The sequence below is a fragment of the Seriola lalandi genome, unplaced genomic scaffold (genome assembly GCF_002814215.2).
Source record: "Seriola lalandi dorsalis isolate HSWRI2012SDOR001 ecotype SW California unplaced genomic scaffold, Sedor1 jcf7180002054599, whole genome shotgun sequence".
Classification (NCBI taxonomy): Eukaryota; Metazoa; Chordata; class Actinopteri; order Carangiformes; family Carangidae; genus Seriola; species Seriola lalandi.
Genome location: NW_019525152.1, coordinates 81,741 through 98,697, shown reverse-complemented (window position 1 = coordinate 98,697; position 16,957 = coordinate 81,741). Strand labels below are relative to the sequence as shown.

The following is a 16,957-nucleotide window of genomic DNA, read 5'->3' as shown; positions in this document are numbered from 1 at the left end:
CCAACTGGGAGGAGACCCCAGAGTTAGACCCAGGACTCGCTGGACAGATTACATGTCCCATCTGACCTGGGATCCCCCAGGAGGAGCTGGAAAGCGTTGCTGGAAAGAAGGACGTCTGGAATACCCAGCTCAGCATGTGCCGACCCCGACCCCGGATGAGCGGAAGAAAATAGATGGATGTGGGGTTTTTGACACTGAACAAAGAAATTAAAAGACGTCACAGATGTTGACATTTATTGCTCATCGGTTGTGTTCAATTACCACAAACAGTTCGTTCGTTACAGTAGTAAATCTTAATTTACAAGATTGACAGGCAATGATCGGCACTCGAGATTTCAAGACAGTCGGTGTCATATTTTCAGAAGAGCCCTCAGCATCAGATCAAAAGACCATGATGAAGGCCACAGGTCAAAACATTTGCTTTATAGTAAACTCGTTCTCAATACTACTCCCTTCTTCATGCATTTTGCAGAAAGGTGAAGATGTGAACCCCTTCTCATATTCAGGAGTATCAACACATTCAGACATTCACTCCTCAGCAGATCTGATGGGAGCTACAGGGTTGAAGAGTGGCCTTTGCTGTCTGAGGTGCAGCTTCCCGTAGCTCATCTCAAAGTCCTTCTTGGTTCCCACGATAAAGTCCAAGCTGCCGGAGCGTACGTCGTACCCGTAGGAGGCCAGCTTCTGGATACGGTACAGCACGATTTGTGTGGTGAGCTCCAGGACGTTGGGAGATTTCTTCACCTGCTCCATGCTCACTCCAACATCCATCAACCCCTGGAACCGCGCCGCCAGGGTGGGCAAGGAGTAGTACAAAACGGCCGGGCAGCGGATCACTATTTGCTTGAGTTCGTCCTGGGAGCAGGCGAGAGCGCCCTCGATGTAGGCCAGCGCCTGCCGCATGGCTTCAGGCTGCAGCTCTGCGATGGAGGCTCTGAGGCTGGACACCAGGCTGAGGAGCTCCTCGGTGCTGAAGCCCTGCTCCCTGAGGAAGCCCAGACTGTCCCTCCAGGCCTCAGCGGGCCGCAGCAGGATGTACGGGTTCTGGCTGAGGAGCTTCTGCAGCCAAACACGCAGGTTGCCCTCATCGCCGCCTAGATCCAGGTAGGTCTCCCTCAGTGTGTGGATGACCTCCTGGTTGCTCTCCACAGGTCGACTGAAGCTCTGTGGGGCACTCGCCATCAGTTTGCCGATGATCCGCTTGTTCAGGCGAAGGCTCTGGAGGTAAAGGATGTTGGCCCGCTGGTTGCTATGGTGAGTTAATGTAAAAAAGGAGGCCGGGAACTTCTCAATGATGCTCATCAACTCGCGCTTGTTGGGGCACACAGACACCCAGAGGTCTCTCTGGGCGGCGACATCCCCCGGCCGACACAGGACAGCCTCAGGGTGAGTTTCCAGGATCCGGGCGATTGCCGTCGTGTCTGCACCCATATCCCTCAACAGATCGGCGGTTTCAGACACATACGCAGAGCTCTCAGACAGGACCCAGCTCTTGAACTTGCGTACCTTGCGGATGTCCACTGACAGTTCATAGAGGGAGTCCACTGTGTGCTGGTTTTCCAGTCTCTTGTTCTGAGAAGTGACATTGGAGGCAGCAGCAGAGGGAGGGAGCAGCAGCCTTATCCTCGGACAGTAGGTGCACAGGGAGGCAGCGGTGATGCGAAGCATTGTTGACAGTGGACCTGCACGGAGAACAGAAGACACAAGAACAAATGAAGATGGATATTTAAGCTCTGGCATTGAGTAAAGTCCTAGTTGATCAAGATACACCTTGATAAAAACTTAAGCAGTCTGATACAGCTGTCTTATAAGGCAGCAGCTAACTGGAAATCTGACGAACTTTTCCTCAATTATTTGTTGTTTTTTCTGGATAAAATCTCAGAAAATTGAGAAAATGACAATCGCAATTTCCTTGAACCTACGCTGACATTTTCATTACTTGTTTTGTCCACCCGAAACCCACGAATATTTAATTTACTACCGTATTAAACTAAGAAAAAAGCTGGTAACAGTGAATTACACATTTGAAAAAAGTACATTTGTTGGTGAAACAGAGATAGAGCAGAGTTTTTCTTCCCCCATGTGTTGTTAATAACCTCACAACCCCCCAGCTTTACCTTATGAAGGTTGTTACTATCCTACAACATGACTGATCAATTTATTAAAAGTTTCAGTCAGCTAAAATGCACAGGATTAGTCTAAATTAAGATTTATCTGCAGAACCAATTAACTACCTCTGTTTTCTACAGCCCTAAAACCAAACTTAAAGCTTTTCATTAAAGTTATGGCCCTTAAACTCACATGAATGCTGTCACTGCACTGTCTTTGACTACATCCTGTTTTTGTTTTTTTATTTTCCTCAAGCATCAGGGATATTCTGTGCATATTATTTAGGAAGTTCACCACAGCTGTGAAATGGTACCAGAGGTCAACGCATGTAAAGACAACACATAAATCCATATCTCAGTTCGTTAATGTTGCATGTGTGTGTGACAGAGCTGCGTAAAGCTCGAGTTAAAATGCTTTAATAGTGACTGTCCTCAGCTTTCACAGGCTGGAACAAACACAGGGAACACTGTGTCCCTGCTGGCCTGCACATGTGAATCTTACATGTTATGAATTTGTTGTGTGGCACAGGCTTTGCAGAACCAGAGACAGCGCACACCGAGACTACAAACCGACACGAGACACAATAAATCCACGGTATCCGTTGAAAACTAACAGATAAAACTTGTTTACACGTTTACAGTAAAGAAAAAATAAATAAAACAAGGTCATATTACCAGTTTGGATCGCTGCTGTTGCTTCTGGAGGAATCCGCCAAACACACCCACCAGTTCGGTTTCATAACAAGAGTAGAGCCGCTGGGCGGAGTCACAGAGAAGCACATGGGAGGCACGTGACCGCCTCGCAGCTCGCGAGAAGCCGGTGTTTGGAATCCAAGTCACGCCCACCGGACCATTCACAGCAGCTGTCACTTATATACCAAGTGGCAAACTGCCGTGACGTCACCCATTGGTTTGTGAATTGCCGTTTTGAAGCCTCAAGTTTGGCTTAATAGACGTCAATACTTTCACCTGTGAAGATGGTGACTGTGCTAGAGCTGAGCAGATTCTGTTTTTAAAATGTTTCTAGTATCATCAACAGTAGAAATGAAGTAAAGGGCAAGAAACTGGATCTGTGAATACTGAGGAGAGAGAATAATAATAACAGAATCCCCATATAGAGGATAGCTTCTAAGGTCAAACTTTTATAACCTACCTTACCTGTTACCTTTTTGAGACTCTTATTATTATAAGTGTCTGTGCTTCTGTATTTGGCAGTATAAATTGCAAGAGGTTTTGTACAACAGAGCCAATAATTCCCTCTTACCATGTTGAGACTTTTATTTTGAAGGTTAATCCATATCGTGGAGATGGTGTTTGTGCATTTCTGTCAATAAGTGTGTGTGTGTGTGTGTGTGTGTGTGTGTGTGTGTGTGTGTGTGTGTGTGTGTGTGTGTGTGTGTGTTGAAGTATGACGCAGGAGTAGAGCTCCAAAGAGGACTGGGTTTGGTCGTTTTGAAGATGTCTCCTCATTTATTCTCTATGGGAATTTTTTTTGCCTTTTATCAGCATTTACGTTGCCATGGTTACTTGAATTGCTAAGAATATATATATTGTCTGTGTTTTCTCAAAGCTGCGGGACTAGTTACATGCCGAAATTTCAATACAGAAGATGACTAAGACGAATAAGTATGCAGGATAATATATGCCTGCAATGCTATTGCATTGGCCAGCACCTGGAACACACAAACAAACAGACTGTTTTAGGATTTCCAGCTTTCATTAAAAGATAAATCACAGTACAGATTACAACACACCAACACAGCTTTATGACAAACTCTTACCACTCAGTCCTCAATTTAATTCAAAGAGCTGGATGTTGGTCCGAGCCATCAACCTCAGACTGCCTCTCTAAGGGCCACATAGACCTTGAGAATGAATGACCACCAAGTCCTCATGGTCCCTCTGGACACGTGGAGACGGCAGAGCTGGTTGCAAATGGCCTCCACCAGGTGGCTAACACCTGCCCAGTTTGCAGGGCCTGAGTTGAGTCGAAGAAGACAGCTGAAAGATAATCACAGAGAGCAGTGTGTGTTAATATAGATCTGATATTCATTAGAGGAAACAGTGATATTTGAAGTGAATTACAGACACAGCAGTGGTGTAAAAGCAACTGTAAGAGCATAAATAAACTTTACTTTCCTTCTTCAAGTATAACCACAAAGAGATAAAACCTCACTACGAAGAGGGGAAGGTGTCTTGTTCCTTTATAGGATGGGGGCCCTTCTCATTGTTTTATAATCTGTCCATGGTATAATGGAGGTCAACAGGGGCCCATCAACAGTCTTTGCCCCGGTGCCCCCTGGGAGGTTAATCCGGCCGTGCTCAATGTAAATTACACTCTAAAACCCTGATCCCAAATAATGAAATAACCCTTTATCTTCTAGCCAATCAGAAGCGTTCCGCTTCACTACAAACCAATCAGAGAGCAGTGTGAGCTGACGAAGACAGTCAACGGCAGTTCACCTGCTCAGTTTGAGGGAGCGGGACTGGAGGAGCACCTGTTACACCTGTTAGTAGTTTACGGAAGAAAAGTACATTTTTAACGGATGGAAAGCGACAGTGGACCACCTTCCTCGCGCCAAGGTGGAGGGTGACGTCCCCCCTAACTTGTCACTAACTGCTCCGCCGGTACCGTCGTCATGGCTCGGACCGGCTCCGGGACCCTTCTCTCCCGCCGAAACATCAAGCTGGACTCCTTCCTGAAGCGGAACACGGAGCAGGCGGTGTACGAGCGGATCCGAGCCTACGAACCGTGCGTGGTGATTTCGGAGACCGTCAACAAGGTGTACATGCACGTAGTGCTGAGCGATGAGCTCGTGTACCTCACAGAGTACCCGCCGCGCACGCTCACCGCTGCCGTTAGCTTCAGGCGCGTGCGTGACATCGAGCTGGTGAGTAAAATCAATTCAAAACTTCACTTAATGGTAACGGCTACAACCAACAGTCGTTTTTAGAGCTGAAATTATCAATTAATCGATGAATTGATGAACAATAAATCAGTTCGTAGCAGATTAAGTCAGTATTTTGATTGTTGATTAATCATTTGAGAAAAGTTTTCAATCTAAACCGTCGAAAACTTGCTTGTTCCAGCTTCTCCAGCGTGGAGATTTGCTAGTAATTTCTCAATTTTATATAATTTCAAACTGAATCCCTTCATCTCAAATTGAAATACTTGATTAGTTGTGTGACAGAAAATACATTGGCAACCATTTTGATATTCATTAATCATTTAAATCTTTTTTTTTTTTTTTTTCAAAGCTAAATTTCAAACGTCTCTGGTACCAGTTTATGGAATGTGAATATTTCAGTTTTCTATGATCATTAGCTTAACAATTTGGCTTTTTGACAGCTGGTCTGAAAAAAATTGAATATGTGACATGGCTTTTAAATACAATAAACTAGGACTGCACCAAATGATTATTCTATTATTGATTAGTCTGTCAATCATTTCCTTGATTTATGGATTAGTTGTTTGGCCAATAAGAATTCAGAAAACAGTGTAAAATGGCCACCAAATTTCTTAAAGGCCAAGGTGCCATTTCAAATTATCCAAAGACATTGAATTTACTAAAATAGATTAAAGAAACCAGTGTATGGAAACGTTGGTATTTTGTTTAAAGACTTTCAGTGAATTGAATGGAATGATCAAAATTGTTCCCAATTAATTTACTGACCACAGGTTAATGACTAACTTTAAAAAGTAAAGTTTGACACCTGGTTCCAGTTTATCAATGTAGCAGATTTGCCTAAATTTGATATTAATAACAATATTTTTAGGTTTGAATTATTAATTAATCCAGAAAAAAATGATTAACTGATAATTAAAGTAATCTTTAGTTGCTGCCCTAATCGTGACCAAAGCAAATTAAATTACCTCTGTTGCTATGTGTGCTTATTAACTAATAAGCTCCTGCCGTGTGATCCCAGTTAAACTCTTCAGATTACAGATCAGATATTTTGACTGACAGGTTTCACTCAAAACCTTTTCTACTGGCTGAGGTAATTCAATAAATGTTATATCAGACACTACATATGTAACATTTATTGAAAATTACATAATTTGGTTTAAACCAGCCTGTGCCAGTCATTCTGCTGGTTCCCCATTCTGCTCACTGTTTGTGCAGTTCATTCAGTTCGTTTTTCATTGCTGCAATATTACACTTAATACTACACAAATTTGCCATGTGGTCATTTGATTTTGGTTGCAACCAAATATCAGGTAATCTGCAGATTATTTTTTTCGTAATTCTTTAGTCTATGAAATGTGGAAAAAAAATTGCCCACAATTTTGCTCAAAAGTTCGCAGTCTTGTTTTGTTTGACTAAAAGTCCAAATACCAAAAAATATTTATTTTGAAATGATATGACTATAGAGAATATATGACACTGTTTCACTATTTTTGCTTGAAAAAATAACTGAAAAGATGAGTTGATTAATTAAAATAGTTGCAGGTTTTTCTTTCCTGTTGACCGATTACTTTGGGACAGAGGGGAGAGAGGAGAGGAAAAGATGCTGTGTGCGGTGAAGCGGACAGATTGATGCCGGTGCTTTAAAAACAACTGCAAATTAGCTATTGTATTTTCCTGTCTCCTAGAAATAACACAATCACTTTGGTTAAGGTTAGGGGATCATGGATGTTGGTTAAATGTAAATAAACAGGTTGCATCTAAAGTCCCTGTGAACTCTTTCTTTATTAAACCAGACCAGGATGTTTCCCCTTACCTTAACCAAAATTAATTTTCTGTTGATCAACTAATTAACAAATCAGTTTCAGTGCATTATTTAGTCAGTAAAACATTAACAATGACCAATTCCAACCAGTGAATCGGCAGCCAAAGCATTTTTATATTTTGTATATATTTTGCCTGTTCCTTAATCATCTGAAGTGCCTGACAGCAACACAAACCTCCCACAGAGAGAGTGACAGCAACACAAATAAAAAGCCTTTCCTGTCTAATAAAGACATTTTAGGAAACCGTTATCCTTAGATAACTCCAGTCCACACTACCCGCATCTTAAAATAGATTCACCTTTAGTGCGACCATAATATAACGCTACATAACATGCAGACGTTACCCAGAGGGGAAGCTGGGTCTGTGTGTGGCAGCATTAGCCTCTAATTCCTACTCCATCATCTTGTTATGTCAGAGGTCAAAGTTCACCGTCTTCTTCACAGAGATAATCCTGTCTGCAGTAAGCAGTCAGATTACAGCCTGACTGTGGCATCAGCAGGTGATTTTACAGTTTTTATGTAAAGGCCAGGATTGTGACATCCGTGTATTTTGTGAAAATGGATGAAGTTCAAAATGTTTTTGCTAATCTAATAGATGCAAACCTGCTAACACCAACATGTAGATCAATATGACAACAGAAAAAAAGATGATTTATGGAGGTTTAATCATGATGCACATCCTCTTTTCTCCGTGTCATCCATACAGGTCAACGACCTCCCAGAATTCCTCAGTGGGAAGGACAGGGAACGCTGCCAGCACATACGAATCACCTACGTCACTGACAAGCCTGCTGCGAAGGGACGTGACTGGTTGAGGAGAGACAAGAGGACGGCACTTCCTCCTGCAGCCCCGCCCTCTCGCAGAGGCAGCCACTGCCCTTTAATAACGCACACCTTAGAAGGTAAAAACGAGCATGTTGCTGTTTTTATAGGTGTGTGTACCAGCTTTGAGGAAGGTATAAAGGCTGAAAAAATCTGTAAAAAGTCAGTACCTGCTACTACCTGTCAGTCAGTCGCATCCCTACTTGAGCTGTGGGTTTTAATCGGGGTGGAAATCAGTGATCTGATCCTCATTAAGACTGAAGCTCATGTGGCTTTAATTTCTTTATTTCTTTCTCCTGATATCTGCACCTGTAACTTTAACCATCCTGTTTCTCTATCTCCCCACAGGATATCCTGCAGGGAGGTGAGCATTACACCCCCCCACACACACACTCACTCATGCTCTTTCCATTGATGTGAGGACACTCCTTGATAGAATGCATTTCCTAACTCCTACTACAGAAACCTCCTACCTTTTAATCTTAAGTATATAGGAGCGGATTTTTTCCAGTTTATTTGACGCAAATCCTAACTAAAGATAGGAAAAGTACTAACTTTAGGATAACTGTTCTATTTATATCTGTCCTAACTTTAACTATTCCACCACTAAGCTAACTGGTGTCACACACGTGGCAGCTCTTTTATTGCTTTTACACAACCAACGAAATGTCAGCAGGTGGAACTTATTCATGGGGAGGTTCACGGCACACCCTAACAAAACGATGTGTTGTGGTTTGATGATAAAATGCTCGTTAGTAGATACAGGCCACCCCCGGGCCATGATCATGCAGTTAGCTGAGCAGCTACGACCAGCCTGGCGACGTGGGGTTCTCCCGGCTGTGGTGCAACTTAGAAATGTGCTTTGTTTTTTGCTAAAGGAGATTTTCAGCCATTTCAGTGAGAAATCTAACTGGTTACAAAAATACAGTGATACGAGATGAGAAACTTAGCGTCGGTTGCTAGGTATCACACATAAAAGTTGATAACCAATGTTGGCTCAAGTATTTAGGATTTCCTAACCTGAGATAAGACAGGATGAAGTAAGGTAAAAATAAGACTTCTAAAGTTAGTTACGATAGGAACTTTTACTCAGGAACTATTAATATATAATGGCTTTTAAATCAGGTCCTATCTTTAATTACAACAGTTACCCAACAGTTAAGATGGGAATAAGTTAGGAGGTTTCTGTAATATGTCCCCTGAAAGTCTTAAAACTCAATCAGCCCTTTCAATTTGTGAGGACTGACCTGAGTGCACGCAGGTCCTTGGTTTGTCAGATGATACCCCTGTATGGAAGCTGAGACTGGCTGTGGTTGCTCTCACTTTTTAAAGGAATACTACACCAGAAATCTATCATCACACACTCCCAATGCATCGGCAGGTTTGAATGAAAGCTCAGTAAAGTTTGTGTGTGGTTGGTGAACTGCTGCAGCTTTAACTCAGTCGCAGCAGCTGCTGGAGCTTCTGTGTTTTCCCTCTCCTGCTCTGTTTACTTTGTGAATCACTGCTCACCGTTACAGTCGATAAAAAAGTCATTGAGGAGGGGAAAGTAAAGGATGAGAGCTAACTGACCGTGACTCTTCTCTCACGACTGTCTGCAAACAACTCATGACCTCCTCCTATAATGACCCTCTTCAGTGTCTCAGGTAGCTCATGACTTATTTACTCAAGAGAGACGAGTTTCCCCTGAGTTCGCCTGCTGCTCATTAACATCGTTCACTGAGCCGCTCCGCTGAAAACTACCACCATTAACAAGCAGAGTGATCATTCAGCTGATACACAAGCTGAAAAGTGGAAAAAAGCAGATGCAACAGTTAAATTAATTTATTAAATCAATTGTTTGATCTGTAAAATGGTACAAAAAAAGTGAAAACAGGTTTTATGTCTTCTAATGTCTTGTTTTGTCCGAGCTACAGTGCAAAACCCACAGATATTCAGTTTACAATCATAAGACTTGAGCTGCAACTAGCGATTATTGTCTTGATCAATTGCTGATCATTTTCACGATTAATAAATGAATCCTTTGGTTTAAAAATGTTGAAATCACAATTGATCCCAATCACAATTTCCTAAAGGCCCATGTGATGTGTTAAAATCTCTTGTTAAACTCAGACATATTCAGTTTATATCGTATGCAACATATCTCAAGTCTGTTAGAAAAACAATTAAAACAATTTAATGAATTATCAAAAATTATTCTTGATAAATTTTCTATTGATGTACTTAAAATGTATTTTATTTATTTCTTAAGATAACTTGATTTGGAAGAAGACTTCGACCAATCGTTTCCCTTCCCTGAGATTGTGAGCTAAGTTAATGTTAGCCTAACGCTACACACTTGCAAGCTAGCTGGATATCTTTTCATAGTATTCATTATATTAATATTGTCCATGATCCATGTTGTTGTGTTAGCATCCAGTTTCTTATTAAGTAGAGTCACCTGGAGCAGCAGTGTAGTCTTCCTTTAATTAAACTTGAGCTGTGGATGTGGATTAATGTCAGTTTGTAGACTGTGAAGAGATGCGCTTACTGAACACTGGATTGTTGCCTGGTTACAACAATGTGCTATAAAACGGATGTGTGTGTGATGTAAACAACTGTCTCATGCTGATCTGTGTCGCTGCTCAAGTGTAGTTCACCCATGGGAAGTCATTAAAGACACACGTTTGTCTTTTTATACTTGTGAGGACCCTCTCTGACATAATGTGTATTCCCTAGCCCTTAATCTTAAATACCTGACCCTGAACCTTAAGCTGATTGTGAAGCTTTGGACAAACCTAAAGACCAGCTGAAACCACTGACTTACACAGAGAACATAAACCCTAGGACTTAGTAAACACACTAGACAACACATTGAGCTATTACCCTGTAACCTCTGGAGTTTTGATGCTAAGAAAACCTCTGAAACCCCTTTTAAAAATGCCAATTATCACATGCTCTTGACCCAAATATTAACCTTCAAACTGTCCGACAAAAACGTGCTCACTTTTTAAACTCAAGTGGGTCCTCACAAAGATAGCAATGCAAGCCAACACACACACACACTCTCTGTGTCAGAAGTAATGAGTGATCTTTGGGGACATGAAGCAGTTTACAACCACTGAATCACTATGTGACCATGACTGTCAACATGTCCGCCATAAAAAACGTGATATCAAATGGTGATGATATGTCAGTGTTGTGTTTACAGCTGTTCTGTAGTTTTTTACTAAACGTTACACAGACAGGAGGAAATATTAGTTGGAGATTTTAAGAGGTGGATTAATCTGCAGTTGCTGCTCTAAACCTCAAATTCCCAGATGCCCCAGAATACACAGGTGGAAACCCTGAGCTCCACGGCTCAGAGGAATAAGATGTATCACACTTTGGATAGACACACTTTACTTTACCTGAGCAGGCGTCTCCCACCTCTCCGTCTCTTTCAGGAGCCGCAGTGAATGGAGGAAAGGAGGAAAGGAGCTCCACATGTTAAAGCCCACCCGCTCTGCCTCCTGTCCAAACCCTGAGACTCTTGGCCTCCTGCAGGTCCCACACCCCCCCACCCAGCCGCCCTCCTCAGCACCCTCCCTCTACTCCCCCACCAGCTCCCTCACCTCACCCTCAGAACAAAGCCTGAGGACAATTAAGAGTGGTCAGGTATGGACGGGGTGTAACATCAAGCCTGTTTTCACAACCAACCAGCTGGATGTACAATTATTTATTTATTTATTTCACAAATCTGGATCCAGGTTCCGAGGAGGATCGGCTCGGTTCTGTCTCGTCTGCTCAGAAGAGACTGTGTGAACAGCAGGGAGGAGAGGGAGGCGGAGCTGCATCTCTACGCCGTGTCACAGACGTCCAGACTTTACCTGCATCTACAGAGCTCATGGAACAGTTTTATTATCGTGAGTGATCAATGTGTTTGATCCCAGTCAAAGTTCTGATCAGTGATTTGATCCTGAGGGTCTGTACTGCCTCATGTGAAGTATGTAAGAGTAATATGATAACATCTATAATTAAGAAAAATATAATTAAGTAATGATACTTAATGTTGGTTTTATTAATGTAGAAATATAATGTAGTATATAAAGAAATAAAATATATCATTAACATAATATAGCACAGAAAATAAAATATTGTATGAATGTATAATAAAAACTACAGTATAATATTTGTATGATAGATAATTTAAGAATATAGTTTGCAACAGGTGTGTGATTTTCCAAACAAGAAACTGAATTGTTTTATTGTTTTAAAATGTATTTTATTTATTTTAATTATCAACATGTTGAGATTAATCCTGTTTTTCTGGCTTCGCCTCAGTTTTCTAAATTAGAACCTAAAATATGATTGACAGTCTAGTTCTGTAGAAAAAGTTAAGGTGTGTGTGTGTGTGTGTTCGTTCAGAGGTCCACTCTGTTGTTGGACCCACTCTACAGAAGAAAGTGCAATGCTTCCTCTGACTCCTCCCCTGGGAAACAGCGTCCAGCCATCAGGTAACAAACTCTCCTCTAACACTGTTCACACCTGGATCAGAGGCTCATAATGAACTCTGCTCGTTTCCTGTCCGTCCAAGGAATATGAAAAAAATCTACGGTATTATTCCTCAACAGGTCCCAGTGCACCCAGAGCAAACCTATATGACAGTCTATGTTAACATCATAGCTGAACATTCACTTGGACTTGAGGATGAACTGCTTAGATTCTGGTGGTCAAAGGTCACGGTGACCTCACTAAACATGATTTTGGTGAACGCAATATCTCCAGATCTCCTCAATGGAGTCCTTTCAGATTTTGCACACATGTCCCCTTATACTTAAGGATGAACTGATTAGACTTTGGTGGTCAAAGGTCAAGGTCAGTGTGACCTCACATAACACTTTTTAGCCATAACTCAAGACTTGACACAGCAATTATGAAAAAATTTCACAAAAAAATGGTTCATATTTATATGACTCTGGATAAATAGGGATCTAACCTGATGGATATGCCTGTATATTATTACATAAGCTATTTCTGATAAACTCATCAAGTTTCATTCTCTGGTGGCAAATGTCACTGAGGTTAAGAAATAAATCTAGATGAGTGAAAGTGGTATTTATTTTCTGTACCATTTTAATGTCAAAGAACATGTAAGACCTGAAGACATTAATGTGTGTGTGTGTACGTGTCTGTGTATAGCTGGGAGCGGACGGCCCACCTGTTCGCTCAGCTGAGCTCTGAGCTGCTGCAGGACGAGATCAGTGTGGAGAGTTCGTACCTGCTGCTGCAGGAGCTGAGAACTGCTGCTCACCGCAACGTCACACTGCGCAGACTGTTCTGGAGGGTGAGACGCTAACACAGAAAACAAACGCATACACTTTGATATCTGACTATTATTTTGTTTGTTTTTTGCCTTTGACCTACATTATGTTGTAGCACTGAATAAAGTTAGTGGAGGAAATACTTCTAAAAATTTGCTGTTGTAATAAATTTATTTTATTTTCTATTTTCCTGATAGCTCACTTCAAACTTCTGTTTCACATAACTTTATTGCACAATGTTGTTTACAAACATTTCTTCGTGCCACCCTCTAAATAAAAAAGTGCAAACAGGGCGAGGCTGAATAATTTAGCCTATTTTAATAATTTAGTCTACAAGTATAAACAAGTCAAGAATGAATGCATCATCCTGTGGTTTAGTGCCTTTGTCACAGACCTGATGTTACAAACCTCTGTGTGTTTCAGTCCAGTGAGGTTTGTGTTTTCCTGGTTCAGACTCTGGAGGAGTCTCTTCACGGCTGTCAGGGCCTCAGTGGAGTCTACACAGAAGATCAACTACTGTAAGCTGTGTGTGTGTGTGTGTGTGTGTTGTGTGTTCTTAAACCTTTAATACAATCAGTCAGGTTGTAGTAAGCTGCTTTGTTTTTACACAACACACGTTACATTAACTTAAAGGACTACGCTGGTGTTTGTGCATGTGTTGATCGTCTTATGTCATGACAAAGATCTACTCTCAGTCAGCACTTTATTAGGAACACCACGCTAACACTGGGTAGTTCCTCCCTCTGCTGTCAAACAGCCTCAGTTCTTTGTGTCATGGATTCCACCAGATGTTGGAAACTGGATTTAGATGTGGAGACTGGGGAGTTCACTGAAGTTCTCTAAACTCGCAGTGAGCTCAAACAACAAAACTGACCCATCCGCAGTCCAGTATGGCTGATGAGCTCCAGTCTGACGGTCTGTAACTACATGGTGAGTTTAGGTTAAAGAATCTGATTCCAGGCTGCTGTTTGTCCTCAGACTGAGCACCGTGATCGTCCAGACGCTCGCCGTCATGTTCAGAGAGACGGAGGTCGAAGCAGCCAGACTCAACTTGCTCTCTGCCAAGAAGTAAACGTTCTGTCTGTCTGAATATTGCATGGTCCGTCTTCTTGTTAAACTAAACCACAATTTTTTAAAAACAACAACAAAAAAAAAAAAAAACATTTCAGGTATTTCTACAGAAGGAAACCGGTCAGACAAATTGAGAAAAATAACTTGTTCATCATGTTATGATGTCCAGTTTATTTATTATTATTTTGTACTTTTTATTTTATACTCTTTTCCTTGTTGGCAACATTTTAGAAATCGAAATAGACAAAACGTGGTAGTTTTAAGGTGGACTGAAAATATGCCTAAATCCTGACACATTTTTCCGAGGTAAAATTCAGGTACATGTTCACATTGTGATTTAATTTAAGTGCCTCTACACTGCACTGATGTAGAAGTGAAAGGATTAGTTGATTAATCGACTGAATGATTGACATCAGTTCTGGTAACTGATCAGTCGTCATTTTTCCAGAAAAATCTTTAAAGCATTTGCTGGTACTCAAATGTAAGAATGTGCTGTTTTGATTTCTGTGTAAATTACATAAAAATTGTTTTTTTTTAGGTTCAGTCGGTAACCATTAATCACTTCAACAAATGAATAACCAACAGATATAATGTGTATATAGTGAAAATACTGACAGCAATAGAGTGAGAAGCTCAGTGGTTCTCTCTCTGCAGAGGTTGCCTGGCCTCCAGGATGCTGCTTGCCTTGATTTGTGATCCACGTCTACAGACACAGAACCGAGGATCTCAGGTTGACTCTGAGGTGAGCTGCTCCCTGCTGACGTTAACAACTGTGTTAACCTTTATTTTATGTGGTGGATTAGTTACAGTCTCTCTGTCTCTGCCAGCTTCAGGCCTTACTGTCTGAGTATCTGGACGCTGCCTGCTCTCTGCTCTTTGAGCTGCTGTGCTCAGGCCACGAGGTGAGTACTGGGTCTGTGTTTACCGAGTGTCACAGGGCAGGAAATAAGCAGAATGATGCATTTCTGTCTTTGTATGAGGACTAAAACTAAAAGAAATGTATTAACATTCCTAACTTTGGAAATCAAAGTTTAATCCTCACCTGTTTGGAGGGTTAAGGCCAGGAGATGATGTTCAGAGATATTCCCCAATATTTATTTAGATACTTTTTTTTTTTTAAATTAATAATTATTTTATTTATTTCATATAACAGCTATTTTATTATCAGGTCATCTGCAAGTCTTTAAAAGTCCTTCAAAGGATTGAATTCAGTTTCCTGTATTTTCTAATGGCTATCCGGAGACACGACATGAGAAAGTGGGTTTTAAGGCGACAGTGGATTGGAGTTTGAAAGCCATTTCTGTGTCATAGTATTTAGTCGTAAACTACAGGCCATAGATTGTTCAAATGCTAAAATGCAGTGTGTGTGTGTGTGTGTGTGTGTGTGTGTGTGTGTGTGTGTGTGTGTGTGTGTGTGTGCGTGCGTTTGTGTGTTTCAGACCAGCGAGTGTTTCTCTTTTGAAAACCTCCTGTCTGTCGGCTGGATCCTGCGAGTCCTGCAGCCTCATCCTCACCTGGTAAAGATCAGAAGACAGATGGACAGGTGGAGATGATTCCGTGTCTTCTCTCTTTCTGATTCTACACCTGTTCTGTCTGCAGCTGTCCTTCATCGGTTACCAGGCCCAGCAGGTGGTGCTGGTTCTGTCAGACCTGCAGGAGTCGGTCCTGAGCCCCGTCCAGGCCGTCCTGTTGTTCCAGCGCTGTCGCCTCCTGCTGGCCTGTCTGCAGTACAACAGCCAGCTGGCTCAGCACCTCCGATCACACTTCAGAGAGGAGTTCAGGTTCGTTCTGCTGCTCCTCTCTGCTGGGGACGGTCTGTCTAAACCTCTCACCTGAGCAGTGATGGTCCTATCATAGCTCAGGAATGATAACTCGGATCTAGGCCTGTCAAGATTCAGCCCCAGTTTGTCAAATACACAGTGCTAAAAATTCCCTAAAATATAATTAACCACCGATGAATGAAATGTATGAAAATAGTTGCTTGGATTTGTTTGTTTGGGTTAAGAGGATGGCACATGAAGTTTATGTCGCTGCAGCTTGTTTTTACATAATTCCAACAGTTTTTTATTTCACAGTAGAAATGTTAATGAGTACGTGTTTAAAGTTGGACAGGGCTTAGCAAACAGTTTGTCAGTGATGGAAGCAATCAATGATCCGTATCAGTCCAGTGTTAATGTCAGTATTTTACTCCTAATGTCAATTGTTTGGTATCTGACATATGTTTCCTCCCTCCAGGTACTTTGTGAAGCCGTCATGTGCTGAGGAGAAGCTGCCGCCTCACTACCCGATCAGCTTACCAACTCTCCGACTGGTCGAACGTATTCTGACTCTAATCCTGCTCAGATGATCACACAAACACGTGAGCTTTTACACTGGAATTTTTAATTTTGTGCCTTTACCAAACTCTGAGGGATTTTGTGCTTTGAGCTGTAAAACCTACGTTTGTCCTTCTGAATGTTTCTGTATTATTATTATTATTATTATTATTATTATTATTATTATTTACCAACTGTCTCAGGCCAGGTCATATTTATCCAGATAAGATGTACGAACTGTTAAATATCATCTGTCATCTCTCTAGAAAGTAGACATCAGTGGAGCTGTTGCACCCTATTTCAAGTTAATGCTAATAATATACAGTCAGGTTTGCAGTCAGTCAGATTGCTGTAGATAGATTCATGTAAATTAAAGTTAAATGTATTTTTGTGTGGTGTTTACATTTTAACCTGTGAAGTGCAGATTCCTCAGGTGATGTGCACTCTAAATAAAATGAGTTGTCATAGTAACAATTCAAGACATAAATTGATGTAAATGCATATTTTTGTAATTTGATAGCTAGCTGTGTTACAGTCTGTTGCTCCACATATATTTCCTTTAAATAAATTCCTGTTTTGTGGAAAATACATCACAAACTTTTGAAACATGAGAAAATGGCTGACTGC

At 41.4% G+C, this 16,957-nt stretch overlaps 2 protein-coding genes across 4 annotated transcripts; one reads left to right on the top strand and one right to left on the bottom strand.

Annotated features, from left to right (window-relative positions):
* Positions 1-217: 217 nt before the first annotated feature.
* LOC111664694 (transcription termination factor 2, mitochondrial-like) lies at positions 218-2,931 on the bottom strand. The gene is made up of 2 exons (XM_023419393.2): positions 2,784-2,931; positions 218-1,682 (listed from the first exon to the last, which is right to left on the bottom strand). Exon 2 carries the CDS (start codon positions 1,666-1,668, stop codon positions 529-531), a length of 1,140 nt encoding a protein of 379 aa, XP_023275161.1. The 5' UTR covers positions 1,669-1,682; positions 2,784-2,931; the 3' UTR covers positions 218-528.
* Positions 2,932-4,595: 1,664 nt separating this feature from the next.
* cunh12orf56 (chromosome unknown C12orf56 homolog) lies at positions 4,596-16,817 on the top strand. Of its 3 annotated transcripts, none has more exons than XM_023419386.2 (14): positions 4,596-4,999; positions 7,547-7,742; positions 8,011-8,026; positions 11,088-11,298; positions 11,391-11,546; positions 12,049-12,137; positions 12,823-12,967; positions 13,368-13,462; positions 13,923-14,012; positions 14,670-14,757; positions 14,849-14,917; positions 15,455-15,532; positions 15,615-15,796; positions 16,251-16,817. In XM_023419386.2, exons 1-14 carry the CDS (start codon positions 4,748-4,750, stop codon positions 16,360-16,362), a joined length of 1,779 nt encoding a protein of 592 aa, XP_023275154.1. In that variant the 5' UTR covers positions 4,596-4,747; the 3' UTR covers positions 16,363-16,817. The 3 variants fall into 3 exon arrangements, with proteins under 3 accessions (XP_023275154.1, XP_023275152.1, XP_087033540.1); XM_023419384.2 differs by having other exon boundaries at positions 14,843-14,917; XM_087177414.1 differs by lacking the exon at positions 13,923-14,012 and having other exon boundaries at positions 14,843-14,917.
* Positions 16,818-16,957: the final 140 nt, after the last annotated feature.

What these genes read in the sequence shown, in the direction of transcription:
- LOC111664694 (XM_023419393.2), bottom strand. Translation starts at nt 1,668, where the DNA reads ATGCTTCGCATCACCGCTGCCTCCCTGTGCACCTACTGTCCGAGGATA.
- cunh12orf56 (XM_023419384.2), top strand. Translation starts at nt 4,748, where the DNA reads ATGGCTCGGACCGGCTCCGGGACCCTTCTCTCCCGCCGAAACATCAAG. An exon ending in TACACAGAAGATCAACTACT is followed by an intron (nt 13,463 to 13,922) that starts GTAAGCTGTGTG and finishes GTTTGTCCTCAG; the next exon opens with ACTGAGCACCGTGATCGTCC. An exon ending in CACTTCAGAGAGGAGTTCAG is followed by an intron (nt 15,797 to 16,250) that starts GTTCGTTCTGCT and finishes TCCTCCCTCCAG; the next exon opens with GTACTTTGTGAAGCCGTCAT.